At 35.9% G+C, this 18,517-nt stretch overlaps 1 protein-coding gene across 3 annotated transcripts in view; it reads right to left on the bottom strand.

Annotated features, from left to right (window-relative positions):
• Positions 1-211: 211 nt before the first annotated feature.
• LOC149552431 (beta-glucuronosyltransferase GlcAT14B-like) overlaps positions 212-18,517 on the bottom strand; it is a 31,042-nt gene continuing 12,736 nt past the window's right edge. For all 3 annotated transcript variants that reach the window (XM_089787990.1, XM_089787992.1, XM_089787991.1), the window contains exon 5: positions 212-1,333. In XM_089787990.1, coding sequence (XP_089644116.1) covers positions 819-1,333 — 515 coding nt within the window. In that variant the 3' untranslated portion in view covers positions 212-818. The remainder of the gene's footprint in view (positions 1,334-18,517) is intronic.

Genomic DNA, 18,517 nt, shown 5'->3' with positions numbered 1-18,517 from the left:
TTTGTAATTGTATTCTACAAAAAAAATATGTTACTTTAAGAGATTTTAAATTTTAGTACTTTATAGTTACCGAGTTTTCCCTGAGTTTTTGTCGAGTATATGCTGAGTTTTTCCTGTGCTGAAAATTTTGGGCTTGCCAAGTCCGGGTCTGCAAACTATGGTTGTAAGTATATATTATCTAGAAAGATGCTGCAAATTATGCCAAAGCAGCTCTCAAATGTCCTCATGTTTCACATAAATTTGCTAAAGTAAAATCATCTGTTACACTACATAAACAATGGCAAATGAGGTGCAACTACACCAGAAAATGATGTGAGCCTAATGATCTTTTAAACATAAATATTGGTGGTTAGGCAGCAAACAGCTCTAACGCATCACCGATTAAAAAATGACTTAAACTGGAGGAGAAAAAGAGGATATAATTATTCCGTTAGAACTGACTCTTGTAGCACCTATTTGATGATCATATTGGTTCTTCAAGGTATTTGTAAACCTCCTTTAACTGTCGAAAATAGACAATGCAATCCCTCGAAACTCAGCATGATAAGCCTGGCCTTCTATTCAACACGTGAGTATTGCAGAAATTGTAGCTGTTAAATGAAATTAACATGCGTTCATTCCAACACGAACCTCTAGAAAGTGGGAGAGGGTACTAAAAAATCAAATTCATGGCGACCCTGCAGTGTGCCCCATTATTGATCATAAAGGACAAGATCATGAGCTATTCCAAAGAACCATATCTTTTGATTTATTAATATAGGATGGAAACTCGTTATCTGCAATGGAGATTCACAATGGTACCTGAATGGGAAACAACATTATTTACATTGATTTGTTTTAATATTTTGTGGGGCCAAGAGTTTCTTCATTAGCACTTGCAACCTCTTCGCACCTTCACCAGGCTTGAGGACACTTCTATCACCCATAACAGAACATGGATCACTTCCATTTTCTCTACTTCCTATACACCATCCACCAGGAGTAAACCTTCCACTTTGACGCTGCAGAAGCTCTCTGTCTATCTTGTCAAGCACTGGATCATCTGTGGGGAATTTCCTTGCAAATGGGGCATTGCTATCAATCATTTTTCTACTATCACTAAGACCAAGAACATGTGGATGCTGTTTAGGTGGATTATCCCAGGATATATAATGCAAGTCATGATTGATTGTTGTGTTCTTGAATTCTTGGGTGTTACAAATGACAGTGTGGAAGTAACCCTCTGGTGAAGATACAAAATTTGCATAGTACATCAAAACTGTTCGTGGAAGGTTGTCCCAACCCCAGATGCAATACTCCACAAATGCCCGTGATAGAGCCATCCAAGCAGATCCTGCATTACAATAGCATTATTATGCATCAGATTATCGTTGCACTTAAATGTTGTCAAATATCATTGTATGAGAATCTTGATACAGCATAAGCAATGATGCCAACTCCTATCCTTCATGTAAGTGGGATATATATTCACAAAACCTATATCAATATTTATTACTTATCAATAGCCATATAGTAAAAATTTCATGTCAAACATTACTCAATTGGGCTTATAATTTGAAGACAGCCTCATAACATAATTAAAAGACAAAAAAGAATATGCCATAGCTTTCCATGAATGCAGAGGCACCTAAATCAAAAGGAAAGAGCTTTGAATAGTGCAAGGAAGAACATTTTGTTAATAATTAAAAGAAAAGAACTTGACAGACATACTCAATTTGACTTATAATAGTAAATAAGTAACCTTTTTACATAATGGAAAGAATCAGATAAATATTTATGGCTTGTCATGAATGCAGTCACCCACAACTTCACAAAAGTGTAAACTTAAAAAGTGCAATGAACTGAATTTCATTACTACCATAAATAGCGATCCAACCTTTTGCTCTACCAATTGATATACCTTGAAACTCATAATGAAACAAACTAGCAAAAAAATCTATAATAAACTCCATCAAAAACCTTATTCACACTAAGAACCCCACTTAAAAGTAAAACTTAGGGAGGAACAAACCAATGCAAAAGATGCAAGGATGCAAGGATGGGTCCTGGCTACAAGACCAATAGAGTTGAGTAGCCATGTACAAAAAATCTATGATGGACCGAGTAGAGGAGAACTACATGGGAAAAAAGTAGTGAACCCGGGGGGCGCGCACCAAGGCAAAAACTCTGGAGTACCAGCTGCAGGGATATCCCTGGGACAAGTACACCATGCACCAGAGCACCCATGCTACAGCCAAAATGCTGCCGCACCCATTCCGGTACCGCCCAAGTGCTCCAACACGTCGTTACCGAGGGACAGTACTTGGGTAAATCCTAGGCATCCCTTGACTGCACTCAAGATGCCATGGGGTGCGGCTGGCTGGCATGTTAGAAAAAATTAAAAAAATTAGTCCTGTTTTTAATTTTTTATTTTATTTTAATTGGTTCATGTGGGTCCCATATAGGGCCCTCTAAGCCTTAATAAGGCCCATATACTTCATTTGGCATTCATTTTTTGGCAACAGCTGAGAGGAAGGTGAAAAGAGTTTGAAATAGCTTGGAGAATAAGATCAAGAGGAGCAAAAGGAGAAAAATAAATCTATCTCGTATGTGATTCATCAAGCATAGGGTAGGATTTTCACTATTTTCTTTGTTTTATTTTCAGCTTTTCATTATTGTTTAAAAAAAATTCTAAAACTAAAAGTTGAAATTAGAATGCATTGTTTGAGTTTACGATTCTTGTTGACAGTTCTTTTTTTCATTTTTGCTGAAATTTTGAATGCATTATGTTAATTGTTTTGTTAATAAGTTAGGCTAAAACTTATTTCAGTTTCTAAACTAGGCTGAAACTAGTTGTAAACTTATAAAAAAAAAAATTACTAATTAGGCTGAAATCTATCATTTTATGAAATGCAGTGTTTAAATGGCCTCTCGTCACAATGGAGAAAGCATGGAATTGTATAAGAGAAGCCAAAGTGCAAGTTGCTCTAAGTATGAGCCTAAGCATGAGGATCAAGGAAGTGAGCACGGGACTGATGCAGAAGCCCAATCTGAACCTCCTTATGTTGCACCAGGAGCACCTTCTATTGATTACCCCTTTGAGATGTTGGCACAATTATCCCCTCCAAAACAATTCGCAATCAGAGTTTCATTCCCGACAGCTACTAGTGGTGGTGGAAATGGAAATGTAATTTTTGCGTCGTAGAATGGTGTGATAGCATTCCTAGATTTAATTAACACCTTCCTTTTTGGACTGGATATGGTGTGAGTTGAATTCCTTGCAAATGCTGAAAATATGAAGAATAGAATTGATATAAACAAACCATGGGGCATTCCTAATGATAGTGCCGTTCTAGTGCCTAAATCTTTGGCTGGTAGGCAACAGGTTCAGGCTATTCAGCAGTTACAAGGTCAGCAAGATACTTCTATGTGTATCTTGCATCAAAGATCGGGGACTGTCGAATTTAGTGTCTATTTCTTCATCCATTCAGAGTTTGAAAGGGGATACTAGTAGGGGGAAAGGAAGGCATGAAGTTCTACTACTAACCTCATGACTGATTTATTTAACATGCAAACGAAGGATCGGGATGATGCCATTGGTGAATTCTTCTTTGTCAATGGCATCCTCTTGCATATAGCTTGATCTCCTTACTATAGGAACATGATGTCCATGGTGGTAAAGGACGGAGGGCCATCATTTGTGCCACCACATGAGCACTAATTGAGGACCACAATCTTGGATAGGTAGTATAACAAACTCAGGGTTTTGATGGAGCAGAAGAAGGCATGTTGGATATAGTGGGGTTGCAGCATTATTATGGATGGGTGGATGGACATTAGACATCATCCACTCATCAACATCATGGTCATATGCATTAAAGGCCCATGCTTTCTAGAGCAGTTGATTGCTCAGTACATCGTAAAGATGCTGATTTTCAATTTCACGTCCTTAGGAAGGCTATTGAGGAGGTTGGGCCACAAAATGTGGTCCAAATAGTGACAGATGCAGCATGTGTGCAAAGCTATAGGAAAGCTTCTTGAGGCATCCTATAGACATATCTGGTGGACTCCATCTTGTGTGCATACCATGAACAATGCACTCACAGACATAGGGAAAATTGACTGGATTAAACAAGTGGTTAATGGTGCAAGAGAAGTGCAGATGATTATCTATAGTCACCACACTTCACATTCACTCTTCAGAGGCTTCACAAAGAAATTCTTGAAACCAGTTGAGACCAGATATGCATCATATTACATTCTCTTGAAGAGAATGATTGAGTTGCATGAGTCACTACAACAACTCATACTTATGACACGGGAATGGAATCAATGAGTTGAGTCCAAAACAAAGTAGGGGAAGAGGGTGAAAGAGTCAATGAAGAGTGATCAATTCTAGATTGATGCAAGATACAGTCTTCATCATTACTCTAGTTTTCAAAGTCATCAGATATGGTGACGGGCATGCACCTACCCCTTGGAGAGGTTTGAGTGCATCGATTCCATGTTTGGCTAGATTAGGGTTGTTTTGCATGAGAGGGACCCTACTCTAGCATTCTATACTAAGCACATTCAGCCTATCATTCACAACAAGTGGGAGAAGTTGAACACTCATTTGCATGTGGTTGCCTATACATTGAATCCTAAGTGGTACAAACCTAGGCCTAGTAGAGTTACACCACTTCAGGATGCTGAGTGAAGGTCTTTCGGTGGATTGGTAAGATGTTTCATGCTGAGACTGCTCATGAGAGTCGTTGAGAGTGGGCAGAATTTCCCACTCTTATAGGTAATTTTTAATTCAATATTCATTATTGAATTATTAATGTTAACTATCTAGAGATTAGTAACTTTAGTTTTACTATTGGGTATGTTTATAAGACGTGACATTATGTTGCAACTTTATTATGTTCCACGGTACTCAGATTTGGCAAAGATGGACATTAGAACTACGAAACAAAAGCATCCCATATTGTGGTAGAAATGTCATGGATTGTAGAGGGCAAAGATTACCACACAAGCCACCTCAAGTTTGTAGTTCCTCATCTTTAGAACCTATTTAAGTTTTTAGATTTTAAATTCTAATATTTATTATTTTATATTTTATAAAATTTAGGGTTTCAATTTTTTGATTTTCTCACAATGACCATTTGTTTGTTATCGCAGGTTTCTAGTACCTCAACTTCAAGAACTAGTCTACTTATAGGTTCATCCACTATGTCAAGAGGAACAAACTTACCTCTAAGAGAGCAAAGAAGCTAATTGTTGTACACAGCGTCTTGCATATCATAGATCGCAAGACATGCGGTACAAAGAGAAACTACAACAAAAGCCGATGTAGGGCTAGTTGGTGTTCCTTTGGCAAACCTTGACCATGAGGATTTTGAGTCCATTAGTTCTAGTAATGAGGACTTTAGCTTGGGGGATGATTAAAGGCATCCCATTCTTACATTTTGAAATGATTTCAGATTGTGACATTTTGTACTCATTTTGCTATTAATCATGATTCATTATATCATGCTCTTTTTTCCCTGTAATCATGATCATCTTTATGATATATCATATTTCATATTTGAACAATGAATTTTGAATCTTTCATAGAAGTTTAGAACATAATTCATATGTACTATGTATGTTTATGTTAGTAACTTAGCATGTTTAATAAATTAAATGTTACTATGTTGAATGCTTGTTCATGAACAATTTTGCTATGTAAGTGTATTGTATTTTGTGTTGTATTGAAACATCTTTTCATAATTAGCATTTTAAGCTATATATGAGTAGTATGCAACGCCCCACCCTAAGTTGGGCCCCTAGTAATTAAACATTAATATAATTAAATAAGACTGGCCCTCAATAATATAATATAATTATTATTATATTATTATATAATAATATAATTATTATTATATTATTATATAATAATATAATATAATAATAATATAACAATACAATTATATTGTCACATAATATAATTATACTCTCATAACAATATAATAATTATATTATTGATAATTATCATATTATAATAATCAATATAATTATTGTCTCTTAATAATTATACCATCGCCACCTTTATGATAACTATGTCATCCAGAAGGATTCCGACCATAGCTACAATAACATGAACACTCCCTCTTAGCTAGGGAGCAATCATTCTCGATAACTTCTACATTATAATCTTTTATACTAAGGCCGAAGGCCAGTTATCATATCGTAGCTCCAAGTTGACCCAAGAAAGGATCCAACCTAGCTACAAAAATCAACAATTGTCTAGCATGGAAACAAGCTAAGTTGGTATGGTTGAACTTTGATACTATTTCTGATTCCAAAAATGAAGCATTAGTAGTGCAATCATCCAAAGGAGAAAGGGAAGGAAAAACAAAATAAAATTCTACATCAGGCAGCAAGCATCCCTTCAAGCCAAAATAGAAGTAAAATCAAAAAAACCAAACACTTCTGAAGAACGTTAATTCTTCTAAATTTGTTTAGTCTTCTCCAAGACAAAGAGGAAATCTGAAAATCCTTGGAGTTTTTGTGGCAAATTGGGTCATGACAACCAAATGTTGGAATGCAGCACCATCAAATTTCATCCTCTTAAGTCTCCTTCCACAATACAGGTAAAGGCCAAGCCCTTTTCATAGAGGTGTCTCTTCTACAATAAGTTGGATCCTTGATGAAAGAGCTTCTCATCATATGACACATTCCAAGACATTGTCACGTCACTCTCAGATTGTAGTATTTTGCAAATTGTAGTGGAGGGTTTAACACAACTTTCAATTTGGAATAAAGTACCATTCAGCTAGAGGATGGTTATATTTGAAATATATTTATTGTTGTTGATATTTCAACCAGCCTCTACATGTATTTAAGTATCACACTTGCCACACTAGCAATAACAAGGCAATTAGTTCACCTAATGATGTGGTTATTCAGGAGCTTTATGATCTTGAGATTGTTGCAGCGGCTTCAAGTGTATTAAGAGGCACCTCACTTATACAAGTTTAATGGTTTTGCATGTTCATCTCTCATGGCACGTGTAGATTACTTGAGCAAACTTTGGCATGAACACCTTGTTCATGTCATTTACAACCTATCGACAACAAATGAGCACACAAGAATTTATAATAGGCTTACCTTAGACTTCATGCAATAGGGAGTTTGTTAAAATTGTGCACTTGGAAAACATCAACATGATTATTTTCTCGATGATTAGGTCACACATGCCAACGCATCTTTAAAGTTGATACAAAGTGATCCCATGTCATTTCCAACTCCATTTTTTAGGGCCAAGTATGTTCTCACCTTTGTCAATGATCTCTCTAGACACTATTGACTTGGTGGTCAGCACCTCCTTCGAGGTTCACGACCTGGCTTAACTACCTCTTGTGGCTTTGGGTTTGTCAAGTGTTTGTAACGTTCGTTGATAGCTCAAGCTTAAAAACATACAACAGTTGGTATGAGAGCCTTGGGTCACAAGTTCAAATCTTGGGAGGTCTCCTTTATTTCATCGATGCAAAACCCTCATTTGGTGCTAAGGAGGAGATTGTTGACTTGGTGGTCACACACCTCCTTCGGGGTTCACGACATGGCTTAACCGCCTTTGTGCATTTGGGTAAGTCTAGTGTTTGTGACTTTCGTTGATAGCTCGAGCTTTTGGCGAAAAGGCAAACATACTAACAAACACATGGGTATGTTTTCTTTGGTATACGAGTGTAGTATTTAATTCTTTCAAAACCTACAAGACCTTTGTGGGGATGTAATTTGCCCTTTCTATCAAAAAGATACACACACACACACACACACACATATATATATAATGGGGGAAATTTGTCAATCAAGCTTCCAAGAAGCTCTCTATTAAGCAATGGTATTCAGCATTTACTCACATTGACCTACAATACTTTGCAAAAATGGTATGGCTAAGAGAGAACAAAACATTATGCCACATGAAAAATTGTGTGGTTCAATCACAAAATATGCAATCCACCTTGTTAGTTACACTCAAATTTGCATACCACAAAAGGCACTATGAAATGTAACTCTTGAGGAAGCTTGGTCCTATGTCAATCTAGAGTATCTTCATTTAGTGTTTAGAAGTAAGGTTTGGGCATTTATTTTTAAATGATCAATAAAAAGCCATGGAGAGGAAAAGTCAACCACTCATATTTGTTGACTATTATATGTTAAGACTCACAATTATTTGATCATATTTATAGGCATGCCTTGTTCAAGTAGGATATCCAATTTGATGAGAGCTTTCCTCTAATGGATTCTCCATCACTAGTTTCTCCCTCGTTTAACTAGTCCATCTCTTGAAGGTTCCTCTTTGTTGAGGATGAGCATGTTGTTCTAGATCCCCCACAACTAAAAGCATAAACTTTGCCCAATGGGCACACAAGACTGATGACACAATCAGATCTTTTGTTGGTGGTCCTCCAAATTCCCATCATGCTCAATCATGAACACTAGGTGCTAGTATTTTGAGTCATAGCATTGATATGCAGGAAATATACTTCAGCTAGCTATTGCAATGGAGCATTCTTCTTCAATAAAGAATCATACTTCGGATTTGAAATCTTGTTTCTCTTCCCAAGAAAGAAAGTTGTATAAGTACAAGTGGCATCATGCCAAATATGTAACTAATTGTTCCATTAATAAGTACGAGGCCCATCTTGTGGCTAATGGGTTTTTAGAAGTTGACAACATTGACTATTTGAATGCCTTTGTTTCTATTGCAAAGATGGATTCCATTTGCCTTGATTCTAGCCCCATTGCACAATCTTGCAAGGCATAATCTGTTATTGCATTATCACCTACAAAGGAAGAGCATCATGCAACAATTTTGGCTAGCCAAAATGTTCTTTGGTTATGATAGTTATTGACCAAGACTGACCAATGGAGCATCAATGAACTAAGCATGTTCAAATCCACATGCAGTTCATAAGGGATCTCATTCAGGATGTTTATCTCACCTGGCAGTATTTGCCTACAAAGAAACAGCTTGCAGACATCTTAACTAAGCCTTAAGCATTTAATTGTTATCTTCAACAGCAACTGATGTTTGCATGAAGGCAGTTGTCACTGGGGGTCTTCTTGATTCCTCCACATTTTCATGTTTATTCTCCTCCGCGGAGGAGTTTTTTCTCTTAAGGTTTTCTCTTTTACTATATTGGTGGGAGATATATTTTGAGCATAGGTAGCTCACTAGGCCAGATTGCTCAGACCAGTCTTTGCTTTTCATGCATTGTTTTGTAGCCTCCCTAAGTTGCACTTGAAAGGGAGTGTTGGTATGAAGAAGATACTTACCTTGTTATAATTGAGGACCTAATCAAACTTTGTTTCTTAAGATTGGGTCATTGCCTTTTTTTCTCATATCATAGGGATTTCAAAATATGGTATAAGTTAATATGTTTTAGGGATTTAAACTTGCCTATATAGAAAAGGGGCTGTTTTATTGGTAGGCTGCAGAGGGTCACATTACTGGTTCAAATCTGTGAGCACATTAGCCCAGCAAAGGCACAAAGCTTGTGAACACAATAGTCCTGCGGGATTTGAACCTTAGTTGTTGTGACACCGATGAAGTGATTGGACCATGACAATGTGTCCCATAGGACATAGAAAAAGGTCATTTTGTTGTATCGTAATATATTAAATTCATTTGTCTTGGGAAAAAATAGAAATTCTCCATTGCATCCTTCTCTCCTAGAAATTTTTGTCTTTGACGATAGACTCTTGTACCTATTGCATTTTTCCATAACTTCAACGATAACATAGCATAAGGGATTCATTAAAATGAGCCCCTTCATCAAGCATATTAAGACTGCAACAATGTTTCGATAATAATATTGTAACTCTAATATATCCAACATCCAAGGTAGATGCCAAGGATGAGAAGTGCTAATATAAAACTTTGATAAGTAAATACTAAAATTTAACAATTGCTAATAGCTTAAGTAAAATTTAAGAGTTGCAAACAAGGAAGACTGACATGCAGTGTGAGCAATTCAAGCAAAAACAAACATCCACCTTCTGCACAACAAAGAACAGACACACAACAAAAAGCACTTTCTAAACCTGCTCTCACTTCAGGTAACGTCTTCCAGAACACACTGTTGACCACAATGTTCAGATTCAGTGAATGCTCACTAAACCATGGGTTAACGCAGTCTCATAGAGTACTTGCCTGTTCAAGTAAACTTTGCTTTAAAATTAAATGATTATTCAGCATAACTAAAATCTCCTTCCAGGAGGAGCTTCTTCTTATAGGTTTTTCTCCTTCACTATATTGGTGGGAGATATTTTTTGAGGAAAGGTACCTCACTAGGCCTGATTGCCAAGACCAATCCTTGCTTTTCATGCATTGTTTTGTCCCCTCCCTAAGTTGCACTTGAAAGGGAGTGTTGGTATGAACAAGATACTTACCTAGCTAGTTATAATTGAGGACCTATTCAAACTTTGTTTCTTAAGATTAGGTCATTACCTTTTTTCTCATATCATAGGGATTTCAAATATGGCATAATTTAGTATGATCTAGGGATTTAAACATGCCTATATAGAAAAAGGGGTTTTTTAATCAGTAGGCTGCAGAGGGTCACATTACTGGTTCAAATCCGTGGGCACATTAGCCCAGCAAAGACACAAAGCTTGTGAGCACAATAGCCCTGCGGGACTTGAATCTTGGTTGTCATGGCACTGATGAAGTGACTTGACCACGACAATGTGTCCCATAGGACATATCAAATGGTCATTTTGTTGTATTGTAAGTTATTAAAATCTTTTTTTTTTGGACATAGAAATCCTTCATTGCATCCTTCTCTCCTAAAAAATTTTGTCTTTGATGATAGATTCTTGTACCTATTGCATTTTTCCATAACTTCAACAATAGCATAGCATAAGGGATTCATTAAAATGAGCCCCATCATCAAGCAGATTAAGGCTGCGACAACTTTTTGATAATAATATTGAAACTCTAATATATCCAACATCCAAGGTAGATGCCAAGGATGAGTAGTGCTAAAATAAAACTTTGATAAGTAAATACTAAAATTTAATAATTGCTAATAGCATAAGTAAAATTTAACAGTTCAAACAAGGAAGACTGACATGCAGTGTAAGCAATTAAAGCAAAAAGAAACATCCACATTCTGCACAACAAACAACAGACACACAACAAAAAGCACTCTCTAAACCTGCTCTCAGTCCAGATAACATCTTCCAGAACACACCGACCACAATATTCAGATTCAGTAAAATGCTCACTAAGCCATGGGTTAATGCAGTCTCATAGACTACTTGCCTGTTCAAGTACACTTTGCTTTAAAAATAAATGATTATTTAGCAAAAATAAAATTCAAAACAATTTCTTATTTATCAGATTTTTTCTAAATTATAATTTTTGTCTGATGTTCAGATTGGAATCAAAATCAGCTTGCCAAGTTCATCTCTCAACACTGTCTTCTTGACATCAATTTGATGTTTTCTCAGCCAACTTAGGCTTCAAATGCTAGATCTAACCTTCCTATATCTAATTTTCAACTAGTTCATGAATCTTCGATGTAACTTACATCTGCTTCAGTGTTTTTAACTGGCTTCTACTTATCGGTGTATCTACTCCATGCTCATATGCTATAAACACCCGCCCATCTAATTTCTTGCTTCCTTTGTGACAACTCTAAGAGTTCCAGTGTCTGATTTGATAGACTCCCTGTCATCATCTTGCATAGGATCTCTCCGTTATGTCTTATGGTTACTAACTGCATCTCAAACATTATTCATCCATCTGTACTCACCACACATCAGCAATGTGTAGTTAAATTTATTTGGGCCTCCAGTTATGATCTCTCATTTCTCAAATTTTGTATATAGAACAGATCTATATCATAGCTGACCTAGACACACCTGTAAACCACTGCATTCTCCATGCTGTTCACAAGCATTGTGAGTCACCTCATTTGTAGTGTCATTTCGCAAGTTTCACAAAAGGATTTTAGTTTTGTAAAGAAACCTCTGGCGGATATTCCATCCATGATCATTGTACACAATGTGGAGCTATTCAAAGCAACCTACAATTTTACCTAAGATAAATGAAAAGAAAACACACGAGATGAAAGAGCTTTTAAAAAGTAAATCAGGATCTTGAGTTAGCTGAAAAAGATTGTAATTCAATGATGAAGCTAGTATTAGATGATACGTCAAATCCCCCATTCAAGGAAGATGTCTAAAATCAGGAGTAAACTTCTCCTGATAATCAGGCCATGTCATATGCCTCCCAAAGAATCCCAAACTAAGAAATAACTTCAAAAACCAGAACTACGTAAATTTTCAATTTCATTTTTCAAGTTGAGCAGTGTCAAGTTGTCAACCATCACAAAAGGAATTTCATTGTAGTATATGAAACCAAAAGCATCTCTACTAGGTGCATAAGTACATGCATGGAATAATGCCCAATCTATGATGAATAGATATTTAGAGTACTCTAGTCCAATGAGGCTTTAACAAGAAAATTAGCTGTTGTTCCTTAGTTGTTGTATATACCCATAATCCTTTCTTCCAGTAATGCTCCAAATATCTAAATGAATGCCTGATGTACATGTTGATATGGCAGATCCTTTGTAGCTTTAGCCTCTTCAATCATTTCTATTTGATTCTTCAACCTTCTCTTCCACATGATTCTTTGGTTCAGAAGTAGGTTAAGAAATTGAATTTTCTTCGTGAGCACTCAAGTTTTCCTAACACTCTTCATCAAATCATTCCTTGAAATCTTCCCAGATGCTCCCTCCTACTCACATTCAGATTCTTCCCTATGTCTATTTTTTCACCACCTTGTTAATCTTGATTGGCTTATCCTAATGTGCATTGCCCTTTTTCACATATTAATAATTAAAACTTCATGTACATCTTTTGCACATTGTATGGTTCCTTCCCAAGGATATCCAAGAACAATAGATGTTTTACGATTATGGCATAAAGTTTGCATGTAGTGAATCTGTCCATGACTACCTTCAAATCTTTACACAACTGAGCCTTCTCAACATATACATGTTTCTCCTCCATATTCCTTACCTAAAAGAGCAATAAATAGCCATGCAAACAGTGATAAATTTGTTTCTACTGCTCAGTTTATACAGGCAAGGGCCTCCGTTTGAATGCATCAATGAACCCAAAATATTGAAGTTCCTTTAGTCAAAAATGAAGCCAAATTACCATTTTCTTATTTTGCTTATCCCAAGTGTACAGCTGTATTTTCTTCTCTTGTGCTTCTACGGTTCTCCTTTGACATTCAAATTCTCTGCTACTTCATAAGCTTTACATTTTGTCTCAATTTTCCATGGGAAGATTCAAGTTGTTTCGAAGTAGCTCGTAGCAACATAAAGTGATCTCTATTGTCTCATTTCATCTGGCTAGTAGAACTTGGTCAACTTATTTCCAATTGAAAGTAAGCTAACCCTAGCAAAGGTTGAGCCACCCAATCATATTCTACCATGCAAGGAGCCCACCAGATAAATACCATACAACCACCCAACTTCACTTGAGATTCTGAGAATAATCAATAATCACATTTTAAATCTAAATATTAGACTTCGTTCTCCACCATATGTTTTGCATACCACTGAGGTATTTCCATTAAGTGTCCAAGGCAAATTAGGTTTCTTTCGCAAATTAGGTTTCGAAAGAAACTTCCAATCGATGGTTCTCTTTTTCCACTGAAAATCAGACATTCAATTTAGTTGATCTCAATTAAAAAATATGATAATTTCCCTTTTTTCCTACTATCATATTGCTGAATATGACCCTATGTTAGTAGCAGCAGGTCAGCATCTAGATGTCATCTCTTCCTCTAATATTACTCAAATTTTCTATTCCAAACACCTTTGAAAGAATCCTTGTTTTTAAAAAAAACGATTTTGCAGAACAACTTCATTTCACACATGAGCTGAAAGAAAATCATGATGCAATATGAGGGGTTTTGCTTGAATTTTTTTGAGTAAAATAATTCGCAAACTGTAGAAAGCTGCAATTTTAAATTTTCTCTCTAATTATACTGTAAAGAACAAAGCACTACTACAAAAACATGTATAATGTCCCCATTTTTTGGACCAAAACCGCTAGAGCTCCAAGAGACCTTGTGGGCAAGGAGTGGCAGTCCTTGGCCTCTAATAGTAGGTAAAGTAGATCACTAGTTAAGGATAGAAGAATAAAGGAGAAAACCATGAAGTCTTACAAATAAGACAATTTCCTATGGCATATACCAAGACTGAGCTGGTCATATAGAAGAAATGGGAATTGCATAACTTGGGTATGATCACCAAGAATCCAGAACAGCTGTAAGGATAATGCAATTGAAGATTATGGCCTGAGGGTTAATGAGAACAAATACCTTATAATTCAATAAAAGTGCCAGAACACTATGTGAGTCACAATTAACATATCGAGTGTCATAATATCATCATCAGTCAGCAACCAATCAAAGATGATAAACAACAAGGGATCAACAATCATTAAAAGAGAACAATCAAGTATCGAGAATTGATGAACAGCAAAGCAGTAAGGCAATGTAAAACATTGAAATGATCAGATAATCATATCTAGTGCACCAACACAAGAATGTATAAATATAATCAATGAATCATATACAGATCGACTAAGAGCACAATTCAGTAATAGTAATTAATAATCGATGACATTGGCTGAAATTGCATGATGATATTAATAACTGAGATTTATAGCATAAATAATAATCAGATTGATCCAAATTGTATCAAACCAACATGCTTATGATCCAATGATATTGATCAATCAAGCAATCACAGATATTGATCTATATCGTTTCCAATCAAGAACAATCACGATATTTGTATCGTTTTACATCTCAGATGATTATATCACAGATTTGGCAACTTTCAACGAGGAGAGAGAATGGTTGACATGCCTTAATCGACATCAAGCAATTACATATAATGATGTATATCTTCTCAATAACAAAGCAAAATACCTGGGACTTAGACGACTCCTTAACAGATTTAATACGGCTGAAGATAATATGATAATTCTTAGTCAATCATTCCCCAAAAGCTCCTAAAATTTGAGCCACATAACCCTTATGGTGCCAAAAGAACCAATATGGAACAATAAATTGTTTGAAACACATACACCGATCAAACCCCTAGGCTTATCCTTCTTGTTCATATACCATAGAATCTCAAAATAGACATGGTTGGGTCTCATCTAAACAATACCATAGACCCCTAAATCAAAGGAATGTCCAAGTATGATAGTTATAGGGCATGAATTTCCTAGTGGTGGGTTCTATAGTTGGAATTGGTTTTCAAATTAGGCAAAGGCTAGGACAAGCTGGTAAAGCACACGGGAAGGAGTAAAGCAACAAGTGTGCAGCCTATGGGGTGCACAATGCACATAGATAGACTAGAGCATGTAAGGTGTGCATAAGTGTAGGTTGTACAGGACTTGTATAGATCCGTGCAATTCCAAAAATGAATTTTCTCAATAATCAAACAATTCACGGTTAATATTAGGCTTTTTGGATGCTCTGGTCATTATGGTGGAGTCAGATTTGACCCAAAGTGCACATATTTTTGTTTGGTGCAGATCTTGCCTCTTTTTATTCACCCTCAACAAAATGAAACCAAATCTCCAACTACTTAAAGTTTACCAAAATGACAATGGATCAATAGGTTTGGGACACTTTGAACACAATGGTAATCAACGTTTAACAAAGTGTAACACCAGCACTAGGGGACAGGCCCAGACACCGGGACAGGTTTTTGGGGTGGGGGGGCAAAGGGTCTTGATTTTGGGACAACGGGAGGGGTGGCTGTGGGGGCTGGAGGGGGGAAGGGTGTTGTACACTATACATATATAACTTCAAATGCTAGTTATGAAATAATATTTCAGTATAACATACCACATTGAAGTACTTGAACATGGATATTGACAAGAACTTTGCAAATCTACCCTTGATACCATGTAGAAGTTGATAATTCAACCTCACAAGCCAAGAATTGTCAACATAAACCAAGAACTTTGTATTAATCGCACAAAAAGATATGTTACAAATGAGAGAATGAGTCCTCGTGAAAGGGGAAATAAAGTCTTGGATACAAACCCCAAGTGAAGATTAAATTAGCTAGTAAGAGTAAATAGCACCTAAGTTTATCTTAAGTGAATGAAGTAATCAAAGGACCTAATTGATTAAATAATTAGATAATGTACTAATTACTCCAACAAACCAAATAAAACAACTAAATTAGCAACAACAAATGCTTTCTTAAAAGCTAAATCAGAACAAGTCCATTTCATTAGAAATGGATAGGTAAATTACTTCCGACACACAGCAACACTGTAAGAATTATAAACTAAATAACTTGAAGCTAAGGTGAATCACAGAGTTAATATTAGCAGTAGTCTTCTTTTTTATTCAATCAACAAAATCCAACACATGAAACTCTGAACTATGATTAAAGACAATTTCTGCAAAATAGCCATAGCTAAATAACTTGAAGCTAAGGTGAATCACAGAGTTAATATTAACAGTAGTCTTCTTTTTTATTCAATCAACAAAATCCAACACATGAAACTCTGAACTATGATTGAAGACAATTTCTGCAAAATAGCCATAGCTTCTCCTTTCATTAAACATCTCATGTGCCCAAAGCACTTATTCATGATGTACAAAGAGTACCCAATTTGGGAGACCTAAAATTATATATTATTTTATCCCAAAAAACCTTGTTTTAGAACAAAATGTGGAAAGAATAAAACTTTAATAAAAAAGTACTCCTATACAAATAAAAAAACACATAAATAATGTAACTTGAAAATAGGCCCTCAACTCTCCATCCAAAAATAGCAATTTCAGACACAATTGCACTAATAGTAGCAAGTTGATGCATGAAAGACTCAGCAATTCTAAAACATTTCCTTTCTCCGAAAAATAGAAAATCCTCTAATGATGATTTTGTGAAACCTTACCTACCCTGATTCATATACAAACTATGAAAACCATTGCCTAAGGTTTGGTAAAAAACCAAAACTAAAACTTGTGGTTGAATCTTTAAAAGAAGATATGATAACAACCAAATCTGAAGATGTGAAATAATCAAAGGACCTAATTGATTATATAATTAGATATTGCACTAATTACTCCAACAAACCAAATAGAACAACTAAACTAGCAACAACAAATGCTTTCTTATGAGCTGAAATCAGACCAGGTCCCTTTCATGAGAAATGGATAGGTAATTTACTTCTCACAGCAACAATGTAAGAATTATAAACTAGATAACTTGAAGCTGAGATGAATCACAGAGTTAATATAAAACTTAGCACTGTTCTTGTTTTTTATTCAAATCACAATATAACACATGAGACTCTGAATTATGATTGAAGACAAATTCTGCTACATAACCATAGCTTCTCCTATCATTAAACATCTCATGTGCCCAAAGCACTTATTCATGATGTACAAAGAGTACCCTATTTGGGGGACTTAAAATTATTAAATTATTTTATCCCAAAAATCCTTGTTTTAAACAAAATGCTAAAGCTTCCTGAAAATGCAGGAAAGAATGAAACTTTAATGAAAAACTACTCCTATACAAATTTAAAAACACCTAAATAAAGTGACATAAAAATAGGCCCTCAACTCTCCATCCAAAACTAGCAATTTCAGACACAATTGCGCTAATAGTAGCAAGTTGATGCATAAAAGACTTCACAAATCTGAAACATTTCCTTTCTCTGAAATATAGCAAATCCTCTAATGATGATTTTGCAAAACCTTACCTACCCCAATTCATATACAAACTATCATAACAATTGCCTAGGGTTTGGTAATAAACTAAAACTTGTGGTTGAATCTTTGAAAGGAGATGTGATGACAACCAAATCTGAAGCTTTTGCGACTCTAAAACAGGCTCAAAACTCCAGGTCCACTGCCTGCTGAAGACTTGATTTGAAACCCTAAAATATGCCTTATGAGACCCTTAAGTGTGCAAACTAAGATCAGGTATTTGTTCACACAACTGTTATTAGCCCTTTAAAATCCCAGAGCTTAATTGAGAGATATAATTTGATGGTACCATCTTCTCCGAAGGGGACTCAGAAAGCCAATAAACCCTAGGTGAGATTATACTCTCTGGCACTGTTCCTTTTCACTTGGCCTTTATCTCTTCAATCTAAAATGAACAGCCCAACCAAGATACAAAGAAAGGCAAAGTTCTTTAAGTGTTTTGACCATTTCAAACCCTGGATTACACCCACAAGACAGTTATTTCAGGTATATGCCACCTAACAATATTCTTTTGCCTATAGGCATGCTTTCTTAGTACTTATGATGCCACTTGTCAGTTGACTGAAATGACTCAAGTATACTTTCTCCACTTCCTCGATACTTATAAGACTTAACACACACAGCAAGCGTTGATGTCACCTATCATTTCTACCATGACATGCACAGGTGTGTGAATTTAACGTGTTCGTCGCTGTTTATCATCCAGGTGCATGATCACAGTATTTCCAC

Source organism: Cupressus sempervirens, chromosome 6 (genome assembly GCF_028749045.1).
Source record: "Cupressus sempervirens isolate cs-2001-9-10 chromosome 6, ASM2874904v1, whole genome shotgun sequence".
Classification (NCBI taxonomy): domain Eukaryota; kingdom Viridiplantae; phylum Streptophyta; class Pinopsida; order Cupressales; family Cupressaceae; genus Cupressus; species Cupressus sempervirens.
Note: the sequence above shows the minus strand (reverse complement) of the source record. Positions and strands in the feature narration are given on the sequence as shown.